At 38.6% G+C, this 25,440-nt stretch overlaps 1 protein-coding gene across 3 annotated transcripts in view; it reads left to right on the plus strand.

The window, feature by feature from the left end:
- Positions 1 to 20,422, plus strand: part of CUL3 (cullin 3) — a 110,325-nt gene extending 89,903 nt beyond the window's left edge. For all 3 annotated transcript variants that reach the window (XM_066279030.1, XM_066279029.1, XM_066279031.1), the window contains 3 exons: positions 4,343 to 4,529; positions 14,612 to 14,757; positions 17,605 to 20,422. In XM_066279030.1, coding sequence (XP_066135127.1) covers positions 4,343 to 4,529; positions 14,612 to 14,757; positions 17,605 to 17,736 — 465 coding nt within the window. In that variant the 3' untranslated portion in view covers positions 17,737 to 20,422. The remainder of the gene's footprint in view (positions 1 to 4,342; positions 4,530 to 14,611; positions 14,758 to 17,604) is intronic.
- Positions 20,423 to 25,440: the final 5,018 nt, after the last annotated feature.

A 25,440-nucleotide genomic window follows, 5' to 3' on the forward strand; every position in this document is an offset into this window, starting at 1 on the left:
CAGGTAAGGATTAAGAATTACTTTCATGGATATTCACTGATAAACAATGATACTGTTTTGCATTCTAGCATCATTTGTAGAAAGCAGTAGTCTTTATCTCTTTAAATTATCTTGGCACCTTTATTAAAAAGCGGTTGACCGTATGAGTATGAGTCAGTCTCTTATTTCATTGATTTCAATGTCTGTTCCTCTGTTAATTTCACACTATCTTAATAGTATTAGATTCCTTCCATCTTTTATTAATTTTTCTTTTATAGTAACTTTTAATATGCTGACTTTTTTACTACCCTTTTTCTTTCTCCCCATACCTTTAAATGGGTGGGCTGGAGTTGAAGATCATGTGATTGTTACAAAGTTTAAATTTAAAAATAAAGAATGAATATATTTTTTAAAGTTATAAAATTACTGCCATATTTATACTTACTTGAAGTCCAGTTTTCAGATATTGGTGAACATAGGAAGAAATCATTTTAAGTTTGAAATTAAGAGCAAGATTAAATTCTAGGCCTATTTTTTTAATACTCCATATTTCCATTTATGTGAAGCGAAAAATTTAAGAGATTACCATTTTTGTGGATACTTTTCAAGGAAATGTTTGGAAATCTATGTTTTAGGTCAGTGGCCAAGTCAGTAATTTTGCTTTTACATATTTCCAGGTGAGTCTTATTTAGGGAAGAATCTTAATTTTCAAGCACAAGTTATAAATGTTTGATTCCCACGAATGTTGATTAAGCAAGTATTGAGTACCTTTCTGAGATACTGAAAGCCTTTTCAAACCAGTGAAATTGTTTTCTTTAATAGATTGACTGTTTTAGTCTATACCTCTCATGGATAATATATTTTAAGCAAAGTAAGCTACTTGAAAACTGCTAAAGTTGGTTTTTAGAACTGCCAAAATAACAGTAAAAATAAAAACAGTAAGTTCATTTTCTACAGTCATTATTGGAATTGGTAATATTTTTAATGGTTCAAGCTAACTTCTGCCTTTAGCAATCAATTTGAGGTCATTGCTTATAATAAGCAGTGATTGGGTAAAAGGTAAAACTAAGTAGAAAATTTGTCTTAATATTTCGAATTTTAGCTAAGTCACAAATTGGAAGCCTGACTATAAATGCCATGTATAGAATGCTATTCCTATGACTCCAAAGCCTTCTGACTATTGGCATCTTGATCTGAAGGTACAGTGAGAAGGTACATGAGATAGATGTCTTTCCTCACACCATGTGTCTCACTCTAGTCTGTAAAGTAAGTTTCCTTAGCTCTCATAGAAACCATCTGCATATATTAGAGGAGGTAGTTAATTAATTTAAAGGAAACGGATTGTTTATGTTTGTTCTTTATGAGTTCAATATGATTGTATATTAGTTATGCTACATCACGAATCTTAAAACTTAACCACTAACAATTTGTAATCTTTTTGTGATATCAGTGGGTAAGGAATTCAGGAAAGGCTCAGTGGGTTGTTTTTGGCTTGAAGTCTCGGATTAGGTTGCAGTAACATGTCACCTGGGGCTTCAGTTATCTAATGTTTATTTGGGACTGGAAAACACACTTCCAGGCTATTGGGGTGCACTTCCTCCCGCGTGGCTGGCAAATGCTTTCGGCTGATGGTAAGGGGTCTTAGTTTCTCTCCACATGGGCCTTACCACTCGGCTGTGTAGTTCTCTTGAATTCCAGTGGCCAGCTTTCCCTAGAGCAGTCAGTCTGAGAGGCCCAGGCAAAACATGCAGTACCTTACCACCTAACCTGGGAGTCACATATTGTCACTTCCTTGTATTCTTGGTCACCCAAGTCACTCCTGATACAGTGAGGGAACCACACAAGGTTAAAACATACCAAGATCATTGCAGGCCAGCTACCTACAAAAGGTGGCATTTATTGCCCTGTCTGGGTAGCTCAGTTGATTTGAGTGTCATGCCAGGACACCAAGGTTGTGGTTTGATCCAGTCAGGGTACAGAAAAGAATCCATCAATGAATGCATAAATAAGTGGGACAGCAAATCAGTGTTCTCTCCCTTCTTTTCTCTAAAAGATCAATAAATCCAGTTTTTTAAGTTATCATTTATTTGTAGTGTCACATGTAATTCATAGAAGTGAGGTTACTGAAGCTTTTTTTTCTTTATATATATATATAATATATTGTTTGAATAGAAGTCTGTATTGTGGTTTACAGCAGCTAAAATGAGGAAATATCTACAGTGGTAGCCTATACCTTGGATTTGGGAGTTAGCATTTGGGTTTTAAAAGAGGTATGGATATTAATACAAATTTCTTGAATGTTCTTTATTATGTTTTTAAATTTTTTTCTGAGAGTAGATCTAAATATAAAAGCTGATACGGACAATTGCAAAATTACTGTCATAAAATTTAAATAGCAAATCACTAAGTAATGGTGATAATAGGTCATCAAGAAGTTACTACAATTAGTGATGTAACCACAATATATAAAAGAAAATGGAAGTACAAGAGGTAAATTTCACAATCATAAAAATTCTTCATATGTACCGACTGACAGACAATAAAAAAGGGGATATAGCCCTGGCCGGTTGGCTCAGCGGTAGAGCGTCGGCCTAGTGTGCGGAGGACCCGGGTTCGATTCCCGGCCAGGGCACACAGGAGAAGCGCCCATTTGCTTCTCCACCCCTCCGCCGCGCTTTCCTCTCTGTCTCTCTCTTCCCCTCCCGCAGCCAAGGCTCCATTGGAGCAAAGACGGCCCGGGCGCTGGGGATGGCTCTGTGGCCTCTACCTCAGGCGCTAGAGTGGCTCTGGTCGCAACATGGCGACGCCCAGGATGGGCAGAGCATCGCCCCCTGGTGGGCAGAGCGTCGCCCCTGGTGGGCGTGCCGGGTGGATCCCAGTCGGGCGCATGCGGGAGTCTGTCTGACTGTCTCTCCCCGTTTCCAGCTTCAGAAAAATGGAAAAAAAAAAAAAGGGGGATATAGAAGATTGGAATAACACAATAGCAAATTAAAATAGAAAGTTGTACAGAAGGAACTTTGAACCCAAAAAGTAAAACACAGATTCAGGGAAATACACAGACTGGGAAATGTCTGAGGCGCGCATAACCCTAGTACTAAAGCTGACCCAGGAAAATATCAATACAAAAAAAAAGGAAAAAGACAGCTACGAGTTATTCAACATAAAAGATACAAGATTATGATGAATTGAAATTTTCACAGTTGACTCTAGAACAGGGTGGAGTTTAGGAGCCCAACACCTACCCCCCCTCCAGTGAAAGTCCACATGTGACTTGCGTCTACAGTGGCGGTCCCCTCACGTCCCCAGGTTCAACCACTGTGGTTAGGAGTACAACAATACTGTTTTCCATCCCGGATTCGTTAAATCTGAAGGGTCAGCTGTATTGAAGAACATTCGGCCTGACCAGGTGGTGGTGCAGTGGATAGAGCGTCAGACTGGGATGCGGAGGACCCAGGCTCGAGACCCTGAGGTCGCCAGTTTGAGCACGGGTTCATCTGGTTTGAGCAAAAAGCTCACCAGCTTGGACCCAAGGTCACTGGCTTGAGCAAGGGATTACTTGGTCAAGATACATAAGAGAAAGCAATCAATGAACAACTAAGGTGTCACAATGAAAAACTGATAATTGATGCTTCTCATCTCTCTCCGTTCCTGTCTGTCCCTATCTATCCCTCTCTGTCTCTGTAAAAAACAAACATCCAGAGTGTACCCACACAGTTCAAACCCATGTTGTTCAAGGGTTTTTTTCCTGAATTGCTTTTGTATTTTATTTGTCTCATAATACGTAGCAACAGTTATCACCTGCACTTCAAAACAGATTTATTGCTTTTTATATTTAGTATTAATTATTAGGTATTTAATTTTTTTTAATTTGGTCATACAAACAGTAGAAGATGTAGTCAGCTTGACTATAAATTTTGATTGTATGCTAGAAGACCTTAGTTTAAGCTTACTTTGCTTCTCTACAAAAGTTCCTAAGGAAAGGAGTACTGTGCATAAACTTGGAAGGAAGGTTGTAGAATATTTCTTAAAGTAGTAATTATATGTTGGTTAACACTTTCACCTAATATTAAAGCAGGTTCCTGATAGTCCCTGCTGGGTGATGTTTTTAGATTAGGCCTTGCATCTCCTGAAACAAAAAAGTACTACATGTATTTTCAGTATTTTGTAATTTGAATCACCTCTTTCTCTAATTCAAATAAGTGAGATTTTAGTGAAGTATCATAATAAGGATCTCTTGGTTATAAATTATTGCTTGAATGGAATTCTCTAACCAAAACTGTGTGGTCAGTTTTGCTTACTAATTAATCTGCTTTACTATTTCAAAAAGTCTATTTATAATTTTGTCAATCTGATGAAATTTCAGGAAATTCAACAAGAAACGGACATCCCAGAAAGAGAACTTGTCAGAGCCTTGCAGTCCCTCGCCTGTGGTAAACCAACACAGCGGGTTCTTACCAAAGAGCCCAAGTCAAAGGAGATAGAGAATGGTCACATATTCACCGTGAACGACCAGTTCACATCCAAACTGCACCGAGTCAAGATTCAAACAGGTATTACAATGTCCTCCTAAAGAAATTATATTTTTCTTCTCTAGAAATTCTATCTGTTCAATATTTGTCTTTTAAAAAGGAAGTTTTGCTGGCACTGTATGACTTGGAGACTTAAGAAATGAAACTTTTATTGATATGTGTTCCTGTCAAAATGCAAATCTAAGTACAGTAAATATTCAAAAAAGTAATAATTCATAGCACTGAATGTTATACTTATTTTCATAGGTTTTCAAGATATGAAGGACAGTTGTATGAACATGTTACTACTTAGAAAGTTATTCTTTTTTTTAATTCATTTTTAGGGAGGAGAGAGAGGGGGAGAGAGAGGGAGAGAGAGAGGGAGAGAGATGAGGGAGGAGCTGGAAGCATCAACTCCCATATGTGCCTTGACCAGGCAAGCCCAGGGTTTCAAACCGGCGACCTCAGCATTTCCAGGTCGATGCTTTATCCACTGCGCCACCACAGGTCAGGTCAGAAAGTTATTCTTTATAACTGACTTTTTTTTTTTTTTTTGCTGGTTAACTCTAAACAGTGAACATCCATTTTTAAAACTGATTTACAGACTTTTTTTTTTTTTTTTTTTTTTTTTTTTTTTTACAGAGACACAGAGGGAGTCAGAGAGAGGGATAGATAGGGACAGACAGACAGCAACAGAGAGAAATGAGAAGCATCAATCATCAGTTTTTCGTTGTGACACCTTAGTTGTTCATTGATTCCTCTCTCATATGTGCCTTGCCTGTGGGCCTTCAGCAGACCGAGTAACCCCTTGCTCAAGCCAGTGACCTTGGGTCCAAGCTGGTGAGCTTTGCTCAACCCCAATGAGCCCACGCTCAAGCTGGTGACCTCGGGGTCTCGAACCTGGGTCCTTCGCATCCCAGTCTGACGCTCTATCCACTGTGCCACTGCCTGGACAGGCTGCTTTACAGACTTCTCAAAATTGGGATTTATCTATCTAAAGTTTGATCTTTACATGCAGCTATTTATATTTTGGTGGATTTTTTCATCTTTGAAACCCTTAAAACTCATATTCTGTTTTTAAAAACATGTAAGTGACCCTGCTGTGAGCAGTTTTTTTTTCCTTTAATTTTAATGGGGTGACATTGATAAATCAGGGTACATATATGTTCAGAGAAAACATCTCCAGGTTTCCAGGTTATTTTCACATTTGATTATGCTGCATTCCCATCACCCAAAGTCCAGTTGTCTTCTGTCACCTTCTAACTGGTTTTCTCTGTACCCCTCCCCTCCTCCAACCCCCTCCTTCTCCTCCTCCCCCTCCCCACCCCATAACCACCACACTTTTGTCCATGTCTCTGAGTCTTATTTTTATGTCCCACCTATATATGGAATCATATAGTTCTTATTTTTTTCTGATTTACTGATTTCGCTCAGATAATGTTATCAAGGTCCATCCATGTTGTTGTAAAAGATCCGATGTCATCATTTCTTATGGCTCAGTAGTATTCCATAGTATATATGTACCACAGCTTTTTAATCCACTCATCTTACTGACAGACACTTGGGCTGTTTCCAGATTTTCGCTATTGTGAACAGTGCTGCCATAAACATGGGGGTGCATTTCTTCTTTTGAAACAGTGCTACGGTGTTCTTGGGGTATATTTCTAAAAGTGGAATAGCTGGGTCAAAAGGCAGTTCGAATTTTAATTTTTTGAGGACTCCCCATACTGTTTTCCACAGTGGCTGCACCACTCTGCATTCCCACCAGCAGTGCAGGAGGGTCCCCTTTTCTCCACATCCTCGCCAGCACTTATTCTGTGTTGTTTTGTTGATAAGCGCCATTCTGACTGGTATGAGGTGATATCTCATTGTGGTTTTAATTTGCATTTCTCTAATGATTAGTGATGTTGAGCATTTTTTCATATGCCTGTTGGCCATCTGTATGTCCTCTTTGGAGAAGTGTCTAGTCATTTCTTTCGCCCATTTTTTTATTGGATTCTTTGTCTTTCTGGTATTGAGTTTTACAAGTTCTTTATAAATTTTGGTTATTAACCCCTTATCAGACATATTGTCAAATATGTTCTCCCATTGCATAGTTTGTCTTTTTATTCTATTCTTATTGTCTTTAGCTGCACAAAAGCTTTTTAGTTTGATATAGTCCCATTTGTTTATTCTTTTATTTCACTTGCCTGTGGAGATAAATTGGCAAATACATTGCTGCGAGAGATGTCAGAGAGCTTACTGCCTTTGTTTTCTTCTAAGATGCTTATGGTTTTACGGCTTAAATTTAAGTCTTTATCCATTTTGAGTTTATTTTTGTGAATGGTGTAAGTTGGTGATCTAGTTTCATTTTTTTACAGGTAGCTGTCCGATTTTCCCAGCACCATTTGTTGAAGACGCTGTATTTACTCAGTTGTATGCTCTTAACTCCTTTGTCAAATATCAGTTGTCCATAATGGTGTGGGTTTATTTCTGGGTTCTCTGTTTTGTTTTATTGATCTATATACCTATTCTTATGCCAGTACCAGGCTGTTTTGAGTACAATGGCCTTGTAGTATAACTTGATATCCGAAAGTGTGATACTTCCCACTTTATTCTTCCTTTTCAGGATTGCTGAGGCTATTCATGTTCTTTTTTGGTTCCATATAAATTTTTGGAATATGTCTTCTATATCTTTGAAGGAAGTCATTGGTATTTTAATCGGTATTGCATTGAATTTATAAATTGCTTTGGGTAATACAGACATTTTAATGATGTTTATTATTCCTAACCATGAGCACGGTATATGCTTTCACTTGTTTGTATCTTCCCTGATTTCTTTTACCAGTGTTTTATAATTTTCCGAGTACAAGTCATTAATCTCCTTGGTTAAATTTATTTCTAGGTACTTGATTTTTTTTATTGCAGTGGTGAAGGGGATTGCTTCCTTAATTTCTCTTTCTGACAGTTCACTGTTAGTGTATAAAAATGCCTCTGATTTCTGTGTATTAATTTTATATCCTACAACCTTGCTGAATTCATTTATCAGGTCCAGTAGTTTTTTGACTGAGACTTTAGGGTTTTTTATATACAATATCATATCATCTGCAAATAATGATAGCTTTACTTCTTTTCCAATTTGGATGCCTTTTATTTCTTTTTCTTGTCTGATTGCTGTGGCTAGGACTTCCAAGACTGTTGAATAAGAGTGATGAAAGGGGGCAGGCACCCTTGCCTTGTTCCTGATCTTAAGGGGATTGCTTTTAATTTTTGCCCATTGAGTATGATGTTGGCTGTGGGTTTGTCATAGATGGCTTTGATTATGAATGGGTGCTGGATTTTATCAGATGCTTTTTCTGCATCTCTTGAAATTATCTTGTGGTTTTTCTCCTTCCTTTTGTTTATGTGATGAATCACATTGATTGATTTGCAAATATTGTACCAGCCTTTCCTCCCCAGAATAAATCCCACTTGATCATGGTGTATGATTTTTTTCATATATTACTGGATTCGATTTGCTAATATTTTGTTGAGGATTTTAGCATCTAAATTTATCAAGGATATTGGCCTATAATTTTCTTCCTTTGTGTTGTCTTTGCCTAGTTTTGGAATCAGAATTGTGCTCGCCTCATAAAAGGAGCTTGGAAGTCTCCTTTTCTCTCGAATATTTTGAAATAGCTTGAGAAGGATAGGAATTAGTTTTTCTTTGAATATTTGCTATAATTCACTTGTGAAGCCATTAGGCCCAGGACTTTTCTTTTTGGGGAGTTTTTTGATAACTGTTTCGATCTCATTTGTTGTAATCGATCTGTTTAGGTTTTCTGATTCTTCCGGATTGATTTTTGGAGATTGTATGTTTCAAGGAATTTGTGCATTTCATCTAGGTTGTCTAGTTTTTTGGCATACAGTTCTTCATAGTATTTTCTTACAATACTTTGTATTTCTGTTGTGTCAGTTGTTATTTCTCCACTTTCATTTCTAATTTTATTTATTTGAGTCCTCTTTTTTTTCTTGGTGAGTCTGGTTAAAGGTTCATCAATCTTGTTTACCTTTTCAATGAACCAGAACCTGGTTTCATTGATCCTCTGTATTGTTTCTTTAGCCTCTGTGTCATTTATTTCCACTCTGATCTTCATTATTTCCTTCCTTCTACTACCTCTGGGCTTTACTTGCAGTTATTTTTTTAGTTCTTTTAGATGTAGGGTCAAGTTGTTTATTTGAGCTTTTTCTAGCTTCTTAAGGTATGCCTGTAATGCTCTGAACTTCCCTCTCAGTACTGCTTTTGCTGTGTCCCATAAATTTTTAGTTTGATGTATGCTCATTATTGTTCGTTTCTAGGAATAGTTTTATTTCTTCTTTGATCTCATTGTTAACCCATTTGTTTTTTAATAACATGCTATTTAGTTTCCAAGTGTTTGAGTATTTTTCAGTTTTTCTGTTGTGGTTGATTTCCAGTTTCGTGCCGTTGTGATCAGAGAAAGTGCTCGATATGATTTCAGTCTTCTTAAATTTGTTGAGGCCGCTTTTGTGCCCTAACATGTGGTCTATCCTAGAGAATGTAGAATGAGCACTTGAAAAGAATGTATATTCTGCTGCTTTAGGGTGAAAGGATCTGAAAATATCTATTGAATCGAGTTGATCTAGTGTGTCCTTTAAGTCTACTGTTTCTTTGTTAATTTTCTCTCTTGAGGATCTATCTAGTAAAATCCTAATAGTATTGAAATCCCCTACTATTATAGTATTGCTGTTGATCTCGCCCTTTATATCCATCAAAGTCTGCTTTATATATTTAGGTGCTCCTATATTAGGTGCATAGATATTTATAACAGTTATATCTTCCTGGTGGATTGCTCCCTTTATCATTATATAGTGACCTTCTTTATCTCTTACTATAACCTTTGTTTTAAAGTCGATATTGTCTGATACAAGTATTGTTACCCCAGCTTTTTTTCATATCCATTTGCGTGAAATATTTTTTTTCATTTTTTTATCTTCAATCTATGTGCATCTTTTGTTTTAAGGTGTATCTCTTGTAGACAGCATATGTATGGGTCCTGTTTTCTTATCCACACAGCTACCCTATGTCTTTTGATCGGATCATTTAATCCATTTACATTTAAGGTTATTATTGATATGTAGTTGTTTATTGCCATTTTATTTTTTAAAACTGTATTCTTCTTTTGCTGTATTCTTTTCCCCCTTTGATCTGTTTACAACAGGCCCCTTAACATTTCTTGCAGCATTGTTTTGGTTGTAGTGAATTCCTTGAGTTTTTTTTTTGTCTGGAAAGCTTTTTATTTCTTCTTCAATTTTAAATGATAGCCTTGCTGGATAAAGTAGTCTTGATTTTAGGCTCTTGTTCTGCATTACTTTGAATATTTCTTGCCATTCCCTTCTGGCCTCAGGTGTTTCTGTTGAGAAGTCGTAAGTCATCCTTATGGGGGCTCCTTCATAGGTGATAGCCATTTTTTCTCTAGCAGCTTTTAATATTTTCTCTTTATCACTTAGCTTTGGTATTTTAATTATGATGTGTCTTGGTGTAGATTTCTTTGGGTTTCTCTTTAATGGAGTTCTCTGTGCTTCTTGAACTTGTTTGACATTTTCCTGCCTTAATTTAGGGAAGTTTTCAGCTATGATATGATTGAACCAAGTCTCTATTCCTTGTTCTTTCTCTTCTTCTTCAGGAACCCCTATGATGCGGGTGTTATTTCTCTTCATGTTGTCACAGAACTCAGAGTTTCCTCAGACTTTTTGAGTCTGTTTTCTTTTTTCTGCTCTGCTTCTGTGCCTTCATTTATCTTGTCTTCTAACTCGCTGATTCGATTCTTAGCTTCATCCATCCTACTTTTAATTCCTTCCATTGTGTTCTTCATTTCTGTTATTTGTCATTTCTGATTCTTTTTTATTATTTCAATGTCCTTTTTTATATTTGCTATCTCTTTATTTAGGTGTTTGTAATGACCATCTATTATTATTCTAATATCTTTGAGCATTCTACCAATCGTTATTTTAAACTCTGCATCTGGTAATTTGGTTTTATCTGACTCATTCAGGTCCTTTTCTAGGGATTTCTCTTGATTCATTTGTGTAGCATTTCTCTGCCTTCTCATTTTGTCTGTGTAAAAGAAGGTTTTGGCTACTGGAGTCCACTGAGTGTGGCCTCTGTGTTCCCTAGGTGTGGTCTGTCTGCAGGCCCGCCTCCCCCTCTGCTGTTGCTGCCTAGGGCATTCGGGAATGGGCGTCTGTGAGCAGATTTTAATACAGCCTTATATTTAAGTTGACAATGAACATTCTATTTGTTGTACATTCAACATAATGTAAGATGTGCGTTATCCAGTGATTTTCAACCTTTTTTGACCCGTGGCACATTTTTTACATTTACAAAATCCTGGGGCACACCACCTACCAAAATGACACAAAGTGACACTCTAACACAGTACATATTATACATATAGTTAATAATATAGTTTCTAAATGTATTTATACTCACACCTGACCATGTCTCACGGCACACTGGTTGAAAAACACTGATCTATGCATTTAAAGGGAAAGAAAGGCACTTCAACTTTGTTGACATTTAAACTCTACTGTAGTTTTCTACTTCATCTTAAAATTATTAAGTTTTTCAGTACTAATTTTTTATTACAGCTAGTATCTTATGGCAAAATTATTTTTAAAATAAAAATTTTTAAATTACAGCTTTTTGATTTTTTAAAAATTGTATTTATGTTCTATGGTAGGTAGTAATAGTCTTTTTAAAATTATTTTAATGCTAAATATACCATTCATTGCTATAATACATTGCTTCAAAAAAACTATATGTAGAACACAATTTGTTTCCTTTTTGACCCTAATTGGATCCATATGCTTTTCAAAGCAGGGTGGTGTGTCTTTGCTAAAGTCTTGATTACTTTGTCCCATAGCTTAAAAATCGTATCATTATGTCTTCATCCCCATGTCTTTGAGACACGGATGTAGATGAAAAAGAAAAGGGAACTGTGCTGGAGTCATGGAGGAAAATGTCTGAATTCCCCAGTGCCTTTGGACAGATAGAGGTTTGGGGTTTCAGGACTCTGTATCCTCGAGTTGGAGGAAAATGTGTAGTGTCTATATCTGAATTATCTTCACACTGCTTTACCTTCAGTGACTGTCTCTGTAATCACAGGTTCCATCATGCCCAGCAGTAATAGTGCCAGTCTTCATGGATTTTAAAATTTTTATTTTGTGTGTGTAGTGTTTTAGGTCTTATTAATATAGGAAAAATTAATAAATATTAATAAAACACTATATTTATTAATATTGTGCTTTAGATCTTATTAATATAGGAAAATAGTTTTATATGATAAATACTTCTAGATCCTTTAAGTTCTTTTTAGCTATAAAATTCTGTAAAGAAATGATATTTTTCCTTTTGGAATGGTACTTAGATTATCTTGCCTCTTGCTGATATTTTGTGTAAGTTCAAGTTTTCTCTTTGATGGTAAGTATTGTGACAACATAGGTTTTCTTATTTGTGTGTGTGTGACAGAGAAAGAGGGACAGACAGGAAAGGAGAGAAATGAGAAGCATCAGTTCTTCATTGCAGCACCTTAGTTGTTCATTGATTGCTTTCTTATATATGCCTTGATGGGGAGGGCGAAGTCTACAGCAGAGCAAGTGACCCCTTGCTCATGCCAGTGACCATGGGGTCATGTCTATGATCTCACACTCAAGCTGGTGAGCCCGCGTTCAAGCTGGCAACCTCAGGGTTTCAAACTTGGGTCCTCTACGTCCTATGCTCTATCAACTGCGCCACTACCCGGTCAGGCCACATAGGTTTTTTTAAGTTGTCAAAATACTTCTTTTCTTTTTGGAGTAAGTACTCAGAATCATAACCAAATATTCAGGACTCTGACCATACCTGTTTATGCTGCTTTTTGTAGTCAGTATAGAAGTTCAAGCAAAGGCGTTAAAAGGGTTGTTAATAACCTTGGAAAAGAACTAGATTCATTGTAATTTTCAGCAGTTTCCTTGGTTGACAGTCTTTCCTGCCAATGCCACTCCCCTCTTCCTGTGTTCTCCCTGTCTCCCTGTCTGCCTAGGCCGCCCTTGCCCAGGCGGACACCTCTGCTGTGCTCTCCGTGCAGCGTCTTGTGCGGGGCCTTACGAGTGAGTCCTGTCCTCACATGGTGTTTAAAAAACCATAATTCAGTGTATAGCACCACAATCTTCATGTTTCTTTTGGAGTAACCTATTTAGGTGACCCAGACAAGGTGACCCAGACAAGGTGAACCAAATAGATTGTTTAAAATATTTATTTTTCCCACCACCTTTTTACTTTAAATGTTTTCAAATCTACAGAAAAGGTGAAAGACACAGTAATGGGCATGGATATGTCCATCACATATATTTACACGCCATTAAAAATTTGCCACATTTGTCCCTGATCTGTGGTACAGTAGTAGCTAGAGTCTCTTCCCAGAGTACCAAGGTTGCAGGTTCGATCCTGGGGTTGCCAGTTAGCACCCTGGTCAGGGCACATATGAGAAGCAATCAGTGAGTGTACAACTAAGGGAACAAGAAGTTGATGCTTCTCTTTTTCTCTCTCTGTTCATCTCTCTCAAATCAATGTAAAAATTAAAAGTATTTTGTACACCAGCAAAAAGTTTTTTTGCCACATTTGCTTGGACACCATTCTCCTGCCCTTCCCCTCTCCATATAGGTGTATGTTTACTACAGTATTTTAAAATTAATTTGCAAACATCATAACAGTTCCCTCCAAATTTTTCAGCATACATATATCTCCTTAGAGTAAGACCCCCTCCCTCCAATAAACGTGATAGTGTATCACACCCCAGAAAATAAATAATAGCGTACAATACACCTGAGTTTGCATTTGGCAGTTGTCTGAAAAATACCTTTCTTAGCCTACTTTTTAGATCCAGGAGTCAATCAAGGTTTTCACATTAAATTGATTTTTATGTCTCTTTTTAATTTAATTTAATTCTATTTAAAGTAACACATATCTTTTTTTAATGACATGACTTTTTTGAGTCAGTCTGAAAGCATTCTTTCCTCATAGACCATTTTAATCTAATTTTACTCCTTTTTATTAAGATTGATTATCTATAACTTAGGACAAGACATGGAAAGCAGAATTCTCACCCAAGGGATTCTAGTGAGAAACAGTTAGTTGGATCCACACACTGAAGCAATCTTCTCAACCACACGGTCAGCCGGCTCTCGGCTGCCCTCTCCTGGTGGTTCCCATGCCCGAGGCAGCGGTGTCCCGTGTGGTCCTTGGTGCTTTCCGGGCTCCGCCGCCAGAAACTTCTCATCTACCTCCTGTTTCAGACCAAATCAACCAAAGTTCAGTCACCACTTTCTTGCTTTGCTACTTTAGAGCAAAGTTGTAGGAGAAAGGAACTTGTATATGTAATCCCTTAGCAATTTCCTTGACATCTCTAGGGAGTAATAGAGTAAGACTTCTCCTAAAGATTGGAATATAGTGTGCTTAGTGACAATGAGATTGTGAAATTAAAAAAGAATAGACAATAGGTGAGAGGGACAAATGAATTAATTGTTACAGAGTTTCTTTGACATTCTAGTGAAACTTTTTAATTATCTATTGAGCTAATTAAATCTTGGCAATACATGTTCTTCTGTGTAAGCGTGAGGTTACAGCCGCATGTTGAGTTAGTAAGACATAAGGTATTCTCTTACTGAGTTACTCTTGATGAGGGTTTCCCTTGGAGTCAGGGTGGTAGGAACTGGTGGCCGTCTGGAAGTCCCAGCAGTGCAGTGACGGGGAAGTCAGCTACCAAAGCTACCGTTTTCCTTTCAGGAAAGGAATCATTATACTCCATACAAAAAAAAATTGGTTTATTAACTCTGTAAAAATAAATCCTTAATATTTAAAAGGAATAATTTAAGAGTGTAGGATTTCTATATCACTTCTTGTGTACCTAAGTATTTATTAAACACTGAATTAGGCACTATTGGATATTTAACTTGGAATAATGAGTATATGTGTGTACATGGGTTGAAATTGGAATTTTTTAGTGGGTATTACTGGTTTATACTGTTTTTATAAACCACGTTTGTTTTTTTTTCCATTACATTTGAAATTACATGGTAATCACATAAACATCTTTATTTTCTTTCAGTTGCTGCCAAACAAGGTGAATCTGACCCGGAAAGGAAAGAGACGAGGCAGAAAGTGGACGACGACAGGAAGCACGAGATAGAGGCGGCGATCGTGCGGATAATGAAGTCCAGGAAGAAGATGCAGCACAACGTGCTGGTGGCAGAGGTGAGCGCGGGGCGTGGCCTGCGGGCACAGAGACGTTCGCGGTTGGAGCTTCGAAGCGCACTGATGTTAGAATCAGGAAGCTGTAATCGGTAATGCTGACACTCAGAGCATGGCACTGGACACCTAAGCGTACCAGTACGGTGAAATATGTGCACGCTCTAAGAGCTAATGTGTTGTAAAGAAAACCATAGAATGTTGTCACCTGAAGAATAAACAAAAAGTTTTACTGCTCTTTTAATACCGTCATGTAAAACGGGTTGGGAACCTATGGCTTGCGAGCCAGATATGGCTCTTTTGATGGCTGCATCTGGCTCGCAGACAAATCTTTAATAAAAAAAATAATAACTTTAAAAATAGAAAACATTCTCATGTATTACAATCCATTCATTTCCTACTGCTCATGTTCATGGTTGCAGGTGGCTGGAGCCAATCACAGCTGTCCTCCGGGACAACACCAAATTTTTATTGGATAATGTGTAAAGTACACGGGTCATTGTATGGCTCTCACAGAATTACATTTTAAAATATGTGGCGTTCATGGCTCTCTCAGCCAAAAAGGTTCCCAACCCCTGATGTAAAACAAACTTCCTTTTTTTCTAAAATTAGTCGTTACCATCAAGTGTTCACATGTTACAAATTTCAAAAATCATGGAGAAACCAAATTAAATAAATAAACAGTGAAGACATATTGGCAGTTAGGTGACTGGTTAGTTTTTCCAGACGTTGTCATTGGACTGGTAGAGGTGGATATTTGATAGCAGTGCCTTGAGAAGTAAGTGGATGTGTCACCATAAGAGAGTGGCTTGTCCTTTGCGATGCGGCTCAGGAGAAAGAGCAGAGAGCAGTGCTGCAGGATTGGGTGTTGAGTTGAAGGGTTCTAGATTTCGTCTTTCTAGATGGGAGGATATGGAGCAGGTCTATGTACTGGGATAACAAAGGATTGCTTAATAAAAAAGGGAAAAATAGGAAAGGAGGAGATGATTTATGTACCGAAGTTGAAGGAAAAAAAGGATTGTATAGAGCACAGGTGGGTGGTAGGTGTGTTAACAGGGATGTTATAGATCAGTGGTCCCCAACCTTTTTTGGGCCATGGACCGGTTTAATGTCAGAAAATATTTTCACGGACCGGCCTTTAGGGTGGGATGGATAAATGTATCATGTGACCAAGACAAGCATCAAGAGTGAGTCTTAGACAGATGTAACAGGGAATCTGGTCATTTTTTAAAAATAAAACATTCAGACTTAAATATAAGTAAAACGGAAATAATGTAAGGTATTTATTCTTTTTCTACGGACCAGTACCGGTCCGCGGCCCGGGGGTTGGGGACCCCTGTTATAGAATATTCTTTTTCCTGAGAACCTAAGGCTCAGGGAACAGGGGTGAATGTTAATACAAGTACAGCCAAACGTATATGGATAAGGTGGTGGGAGTCGGAGGAATTTCCAACTGAAATGGCCTCTTTTCTCTATGTAAACAGGATGTGAGGTTATCATCCTCAGCAACTTTCTGAACTTGAATTCTCTAAATTTGTGTTATCAGTCTGTTTCAGAGATGGGCAGACTTTTTATGTTTAGTAGCCAGTTGTAGCATGAAAGCAGCCACAGGTAACAACTGAGTGTGGCTGTGAGCTCTAGTAAGAAGAGCCAAACAGGCAGTGGGCTGTATGAGGCCTGTGGTGGCAGTTTGCTGACTCCTGGGCTGCACACAGGTATTACAAACTACAGCTTCACTCAGCAGGGGCTCAGTTGGTTTTGAATGATGTGGTAAATGTTGAAAGTGTGTGTATGGAGTAGAACCAAAGGAATTAGGATAGTGTTGAGTGTGTTGCTGAAATGATCGTGAGTGCAGTCTGAACGTTGTCAGGGCAGAGGTAAGGTCAGAAGAAGTTATTACTAGCTTAGAAGAAAGGGCCAGAGGATGAGAGACCTCAGGTGGGCTGAGAACAAGTTTGTTGATACTGGAATGATAATACTAGAAGGAAGATAGACTTCAGTGGAGAGTGAAGTTTTAGGGTTCAATTTTCAATTTGTCACGACCTTGGGCAATGAACTGACTCAGCAGGAGTAGAAGGAAAGCCGGTTGTGGGTGGTGCTCGGCACAGAAGCCGGTGGTTGTGGGGGCAGCGGTGTGGTTGTCACCTCTGTTCGCCCTGTGTGCTGCTTGCTGATGTCAGTGTTCCTCTCTGGCCTATTGGAAAAATTAGGCGGCCTACTTTATGGGACGAAGAACATTAACTAAATTAATATGCACAGTCATTCAGCTGCTGCTGTAGTTGCTGTTTTATTATTACTGATGTCACAGTGCTTAGAATCCTGACAGCAGATAGAGAAAAGAATGGAATGGCAGTGGCAGCATTTACTGTGGACTGGGCAGTATTCTAAATCACCATCCTTGATATTTCATATACACAGTGACTTCACGAGGTTTGTACATTTCCCAGGGTCCCAGAGCCAGAGAGCTGGGATTGCAGTCCAGGCAGTTCGGGTCCAGAGTTCATGCTCTACACACATTGTGCTACCCAAATTCTGTAACGTGGGAGGGTGAGCCAGAGTCAGAATGGCGAAATTGTAGGTGGTATACATTCACACTGATTATTTTAATTCTAATTCACTTTTATATTCACATTCTGATGTGAGAAGGTATGTTTTAACAACACAGTACATTTTCAAATAAAACCTTTTTAAATTTTTAGTATTTTAACTTTGGGAATCAAATTAGTCAAATTGATCTGAGTCTTGAAATGGTACATCAGTTCTATTCAAAGATAAGAATTTTTGTTAATATGAAAATGTTACATAATTGTTAAATTTTCTGATGAGAAATATTTTTCTTCCCCTCTCTTTCAGGTAACGCAGCAGTTGAAGGCTCGATTCTTACCAAGTCCAGTTGTTATTAAGAAACGTATTGAAGGACTTATTGAGAGAGAATACTTGGCACGAACACCTGAGGATCGCAAAGTATACACATACGTAGCATAAAATGCGTTCAGAAATTTGATTTATTCTTGGACTGTACTCTTCGCATGGACTGAGAAGTTCTTTTAAATCATTAAATATTAAGACGACCATCTCTTCTATTAAATTGCAGTACATGTTCTAGACCATTCAGATCAAGCCTTTACTCCCTTTGAGAGTTTCCAACATCAATTGATTGAGCTTCAGGCTTTACACCGTTCATGCCTGTAGAGATCATCTTTACAGTTCTCGGGAAAGTGGAATGTGCCGCGTTTTGTTTTCAATACTGTACGAAAACGGGACAAAATAAAACAAACATTTAGAAACTGCAGCTCATTAAAATAAAATTGTTGGATTTCATTTCCCCAGGTCTTCAGTGTTGATGTAAATGTGTTTTTGTAGTGTGGCTTAGCACTTTGTGCATTGTATAAGTTGGGTAACAAAAATGGTAAAAGAAATGACATGATTCCCAATTATCTTGCTCTGCTTACAGCATTCCTTTAGCTAGTCTAGTTTAATTTAAAGGTTTGATAACTATACCAAGACCCAAGCATCCAATTGGAGCATGCTTTAATCTACCACTTGCACTTACTAATCTTATAGCCTTATGACCAGGAACCTTTGTTTTGGACGCAATACACACCCTGATTTGGTTTTTTCCTATTGTAATTTGAGATTTCCCAAATTAAGTCTTAAAATTATTAGATTTTGTTCTGCGTTATCTCTAGAGAGAGGAAATATTTTAGTATGTATAAATTGTACAATAATTTTTTGCTGTTGTACTCACTGCTAATAGTGAATTGTATAGGGCAGTGTTTTTATTTCATTTATTGTTGACAAAAATAAACGAATTTAGCATACACATACCCACTAATTCAAGTATGTCAGAGCACAACGTTGGCAGCTGGTTATATTTAATTCAGCCCCTTTGAAAAGCACATATAGTCTACACTTTGTTTATAAAATATCGTAAGTCCCTCCCTCCTAAATATATATATATTTTGGTGACGCTGAGGTGCATGTTAATCTTCTGTTTCCAAATGCATCTGAAAGATGCAGTAAATATGATTACCTTGATATTTTTTAACAAGATCTTCGGTTCTTGCAGCTACCCGTGTTTTGGAAAGTGATTAAGCAATATTTCCACACCTGATGATTCTTGGATATTGAGCTGTTGTCCTCCAAAGAGTCGTCGTTCATGTTTTCACAGACGTGCTTGTGCTGAGGATTCCTGTCAGTTATCCTGTGCTTCCAACTTCAGCAATGTTTTTGACCTTATGGATCTGCCAAGGATTATAGTTTGCTTTATTTTTAATAACCTCAGAGTATTTTTATCTTCAGTTTTATTTAATTTTGTTTCATAAGACATTGTTTCAGATAATGTAATTGGGGCAAACCACTATAGATTTCTATTGGGTAGAAAAATGAAATGTTCCTAGTAAGTTCAAATAACTGGCCCTTCATTGACTATCAGTACTGTTGATACATTTATTAGAATATATGTCTCAGAAGATGGTTTCTGTTTAAATTTATGGTCAAATTACAACTGAATTCTAATATGGATTAAAAACTCCACGTAAATATTTTTCCCCGTGCGTCTCGGGTTATAATTTTCCTTTTAGGATTGCGGAGAAGCTCTTACTGCATCTAAGTGTGTCTTCCTTTGTACTCTCATGGTATAAACCTTATGCTCTTAAGCTCCACATTTTCCACTTTTACATGACGTAGTTAAGATACAAACGAAAACTATCATGAACATTGTTCTCAGGACACTTCCACCAAACTTGAGCGATAGTAGGTCAGGTGTAGCTTGGGAAGCTGAAAGGCTTCACTTTTCGATTTGTACATATTTGGAATTTCTGTAATAAACATCTACAGGAAGTTGCTGGTATTTCAGGTTTCAGAATCTTTATTGCTCTCAATTCCCAATTAAATAATATGTAATACTTTGGGAATTAGAATAACTCAGATTGTCATGTTAATAAAAAATCTCTTAAATGAGACATTAAAAGAAAAACTTAAATGCTAGTTTTTAAGTATTAGAAGTCAGTGAAGATAAATTTATGTCATTGTCGCAAGTGTGGATGTACAAATCAAATCTAGACTTTAGAGACATGTCAGTTTTTGAGCACAGGTTTGATATTTATGCTTCTAAATGCTTATAAATATATTACAGTACATTTCTGAGTTGCAGTTGAATTGAATGGTTGGAGAACGCGACCATTTGCACTCAGTTGCGTTTCAGTCAGTTGCAGTTGAGTTGAACGATGGATCGGAGAATGATGCTGCATTGAAAACAAAATAGGGTCACCATAGACACTTTCGTTTTAACTCGTAGGTATTATTTAAGCTCATAAGATACGTTTTCACATTGCTTTCTTTTCAGCAAGAAGTCATTCATCTTTTCTCCATTTTTTAATGTCTTGATTTCAAAGAATAATGCATCCTAACCATTTATTTAATCCTGTTGATGTGAATAAATTTCGGTGACTTATACTTGAAGAATTTTAAGGAGGGTGGATATGTAGTTTTCCAACTGCAAAAATGATGTAACCTTTGTTCACTTGTTAAATTGTAATTCTCTGATATCATCAAATCCAAGCCAGTGTTTACTTTGAATTGTTATATAGTTATATTATTTAAAGACTGAAAATTCATTGCAATTAGGGAACACACAGCCTCACAAAATAAAATGTGGTTGTGATTGCAAGGATTCTTTATGTCGGTGAATTTTAAAAGGGGTCGGGGAAGGGATGCATGTCTTGCGAAAGAATGTATTAGAATCCCCTGTGTGGCGCTGTAAACATAGGCTGTTCCACTGTCAACCCCCGAGATGCCAGTAAGCCTCAGTAAGGTGGTCACGATAGAGCACTGTCGATGCTCAGTTCCCCTGGTAACTTAATGAGACGGTTCGATTGCAGTGCTCAAATAAGAACATACAGTCCACATAATACTAAAATTTTAAGAATTCTTTCACTGTGGGGATAATTAAAATTCTAACTCCAAAATTCTTTCTGCAGTTGCGATACTCCAATGCCTCCGCACAGTGTCTGGCGTGCGGTGGGTGTAGGCGCTCGGTGCATCTCAGATGAATGTGCGTCATGACCACTAGGTGGCTTGTGACTTGGGGGGAAGTCTCAGATTGAACTCACTGCACTGCATTATGGGAGGTGTGACAAGTAATATGCATAGGGCCGGAGTTTTTACTTTTCTAAATGGAAACTGTTTCATCTTTTCAATACAGTAGTTAAAAAGTGGAAAATGTAGACCAACTGCTGGGTGGCTCTAGCGGATGTCACATGCTGTTTTCTAAAGCTCTCGAGTCAACATCCTGTGAAAACAGTGATATAAAAAAAGTATTCAAGATTCTAGTTGTAGTTATTGGGGTTCAGGAATTTGGGCCCAATCTTACCTGATTTCTAAACTTGTGCTTCTAACGACTGTTGATGTGCCCCCAGTTTTGGCAGACTGGAAAGAACTTTATCAATTGAATTTGGATCTGAAACTAAATTTTCTTGGTATTTCAGTGAAAGTTTGTTTTGATCAGTTAGGAAGTGTTACTTGGAGAATTTTATATTGTCAAACTTACAGATCCTAGACAAAAAAATTTGTGATAGCTGTGAATATTGGTGTGTATAGTATATGTGAATTTTTTGTAAACATGTTTACAGAACCAATAGCAGATATCTGTAGAATTTTAATATTTTCTATATGATGTTCTCTGTATTAAAACCACTAGACTGAATTTTGGACTGGAATTGTAGGTCAGAAGGGTGTGGCGTCGGGTGGGGGAGGGTAAAATCTGTGTTTTGTTCCAGTGTAGTCTTAATGGGCAACTGATGTGAGTGATATAAAATAGTGAGATACTGTCAAAAACCTATCGCAGCTTCTACATCTGAATGAAGGGGGAGGAGAGAAGGGGATGCCTTCTCAAAGTAAGAAAGTCTATACTTCCTTATTTGTCACATTTTCAAAGTTGCTCTCTAAAGTTTGCCAACAAAGCCGGCCATTTTACAGTTTCTAAGGAAAGCAATCTTACTGTTTCTTTGTCCAAAATTAGTATTATCCAGAATTCTAACGAGGCATTCATATTCACCAAACTGACTTGACCTGATTAAAAAGTAATGCAATCCAGTCTCAGAAATGAAGGGCTGCGCTCACTGAGGAATAGAAGACTGCTGCAGACAAACAAGTGATTCCAAAGGAGGAGCGGTGAGTGCTCTGGGCGGAAACCCCAGACTCGCCTCCGGAGGCTGCAGAGCAAGACTTGCCCCGTGTAGACTTGAGTTAGTAGGTCTGAGGCCATCTTGTGCAGCTGGACTGGGGAGCCGCGGCTTTTGATTGTTACCATGGAGCGTATGCACTCCCACTTTCACTAGTTAGAAAAGATTGTTCATTGCACATGATGCAGGTTGTGTGAGCATTAACATCTGACGTGCACTTACCGTGCCTCCGCTGGCTTAGGACCATGTTGGTCAAGACAAGAGGTTTGGTTAAAAGTGGGGCAGTTTATTTCATGCTACTCGTGGTCACACCACAGTAATAGTTACAGTCAACCAATTGGCCACTCTTCCTCATGGGGGAGTCAGTAACAGCGTCCTCATCGTTAAAAGGCAGCCTATGCTGTCACGGTTTGTATTGGGCACTCTCTGGGGGAAGGTGAATTAAACCAAGTGTTCACAGCTCAGTCACCTCTGTCCAGTCAGTACGAGTTAACTAACATTAGAAGTGACTCGAAGGAAGAAAGCAAACGTCTACTGATCATTGGAACTTTTCCACGTTAGAACCTTTGTGAAGCAAGTTGGTGAGATCTGGGTGACAAATTGGTCTGTTTGTGCTGCCAACTTTGTAAGGTCATAAACAACTGTTAACCGTAGTGTGGGCCATGGGTGTGATCCAGGAGAAGAGAGTGTGTCTGCTGGAGTTTAGTCTGGGTTCATGATCATCCACTTCCTCTGGCCAGAAGTGATTCCCAAGACCGTGATGTGCCTCCCTGATACTCAGCCCTGACTCGGGATTACTTTTCAGTGATGAGCTTTCATAGAATCACCCATATCCTCTTCTACCGGTAATTAAACAAAATGCATGCTTTTAATTTTCTCATTCTTGAAAAAACAGAATCATAGAAATGGCTTCTCTTTCAGATTGGTGCATAGGTCTAAGTGCATAAGGAAACCCTGCAGCTTGGCAAGGAAGCTAATTCTCTAGGTTGGTGAGACAGGGAGGGCCCCCTTCCAGCCTGGGCTTTGGCCCCGAAAGGTGCACTTGGGAGACTTCTCACTAACTATAGCTGTTCTCATGACCCTGGCCACAGTAACTGCTGCTTCCACCCAAGTGTGGATACACCTGTTAATGTTTGCTTCTCTCGATAACTTCTACTTCTCCAAAGGTCTTGGTTGTGGCCCCCATGGTAAATCTGGGTGAGAAATGCCGTACTGCTTCTGAGGGAGACCTTTCCCTCTAGCTTCTAGAAGATTTGGAGATTGGATTGACAAAAGGAGCAGTGAGTGGCAAGCTCTCACTTTACCAGCTCTTAGCATAACTTCTGGATCAGTGCTAACGTCACTCCATCAGATTAACAATGGCACACGCGCCTGACCAGGCGGTGGTGCAGTGGATAGAGCGTCAGACTGGGATGTGGAGGACCCAGGTTCGAGACCCCGAGGTTGCCAGCTTGAGCGCAGGCTTATCTGGTTTGAGTAAAGCTCACCAGCTTGGACCCAAGGTTGCTGGCTTAAGCAAAGGGTCAGTCACTTGCTCTGCTGTAGCCCCCAGCCAAGGCACATATGAGAAAGCAATCAATGAACAACTAAGGTGCCTCAGTGAAGTATTGATGCTTCTCATCTCTCCCTTCCTGTCTGTCCCTGTCTCTCTCTGTCTCTGTCACTAAAAAATAAAGAAATTTTAAAAAATGGCACTCGTGTATGAGACAGTGTAGGGTGTCCCCCTCTGCACAGCTGCTGGCCCTGCATGCGGACCCGAGCTGTGGCATCAGCCCGATCACATCATCCTCTCATCAGCCGACTTTCTGCCTAAAAACCAAAGTGTATAATAAACTAGTTCATACTGTTCTCCCCTTGCCTTCGAACTGGTGTAACTTGAAATATGTCCCTTGCTTAAATGTTCCTTTTTTCCGACATAATTTTTGCAGTCAGTATGGCCAAAAAGTAAGTTATTAAAAGTTACAATAAATCACACTGTTGAAATTGTGTTTTGCACATATATGTATGAAGTATATATATATGTATATGTGTACATTTGCATAAGCATGATGAGTGAAATTCTTAAATGTAGTGGAGAGCTGATGGATAGATTGGTAATTTCTGCTATAAATTAAATATGTAGTTTATCAAGTGGCAAATCACATAGTAATAAATTTAAACCTGTTTTATTTCACCACTAAGAAACTGCATTATTAAATATCAATAAAATTCTATAGAGGCAAAAAATGTGCATATACATACAAGCCTGCATAGATAGAAGTCTAGGAACTGTGTTGACTAAAGCTAAAGTTATGTTATTTCCCATAGTTATATGTATTATCAGATATGATGTAAATAACTTCCTTTGTTAAAAAAAAGAAATGTACTAGGAATGCATACACATAAAGATATCTACATATAGTATACAAAAATGTTTTATTTATCTAAAGCAGCCAAATATTTATGTGATTTATATTCTTTTCACAATTTTTTATGTAATTATTCTGCAACTGTGTTACATATGTTGGCACCTTTTCTAAAAGTAGATGTCACCTGATCTTTGAGACCATGTGGATGGCCATTAAGTTCAGTTGTTAAAGTTTTTTCCTGATCAGGTGGTGGCACAGTGGATAGAGCATCGGCCTGGGATGCAGAGGACCCAGGTTTGAAACTCGAGGTCACCGGCTTCAGTGCGGGATCACTGGCTTGAGCGTGCAGATCATAGACATGACCCTGTGGTCACTACCTTGAGCCCAAGATCGCTGGCTTGAGGAAAGGGTCACTTGCTGTGCTGTACCCCCCCCCCCCAATCAGGGCACATATGAGAAAGCAATCAATGAACCACAAAGAACTGATGCTTCTCATCTCCCTTTCTGTCAGTTCCTCTCTCTGTCTCTGTTGTAAAAATAAAGTTCTTGCTGTGCCCTCTGAAGGGTCCCGGGCTCCCTCCCAGTCCACTTGCGCAGTGCCTCCTCTCAGTGTGCTTGTTGCCAGTGGCCTCTTGATTTCTCCGTCAGAGGTGAGAACTAAATAACTTCATAAGCACAACCGCTGGAAGAAGGGGAGGAATGACGAGCCCAGCTCCGTGGTGTATTCTCTGCTGGGCCATTCGGGCTTGGGCTCTGAAGTGTAGGGGAAATCTAACCTCCAGATAATGATACATGCCTGCATAATATAAACTTACCTTTCTAATTTAGATGGGTTGCAGTTTGTTTTAAAAGTAAGTTACACAATCTCTAGGCTGACCTCTGTGGTAGGCTGAGTGCAGTCGTGATTTCTAACCCTCTTGTTCCTCTCTAACATGCTATCTGGAACCCAGGGTGCAGCCAACAGCCTCCTGTCCTGTGGGGGTAAAAGGGGCCCCTGACGTCCAGTTGGTCCCTGGATGTGCAGTTGAGTCTGCTCAGAGGTAGACAGTCCCATGCTACTCTGGGCATCTTGCCGGCATCTGGCCTCTGGGTGATGACGTCATGGTTGATTCTTTCCCCATAGGGGCCCTGCCGCCCCGCCCTCTTGTCTCATCACT

Source organism: Saccopteryx bilineata, chromosome 5, assembly GCF_036850765.1.
Source record: "Saccopteryx bilineata isolate mSacBil1 chromosome 5, mSacBil1_pri_phased_curated, whole genome shotgun sequence".
In the NCBI taxonomy this organism is placed as follows: domain Eukaryota; kingdom Metazoa; phylum Chordata; class Mammalia; order Chiroptera; family Emballonuridae; genus Saccopteryx; species Saccopteryx bilineata.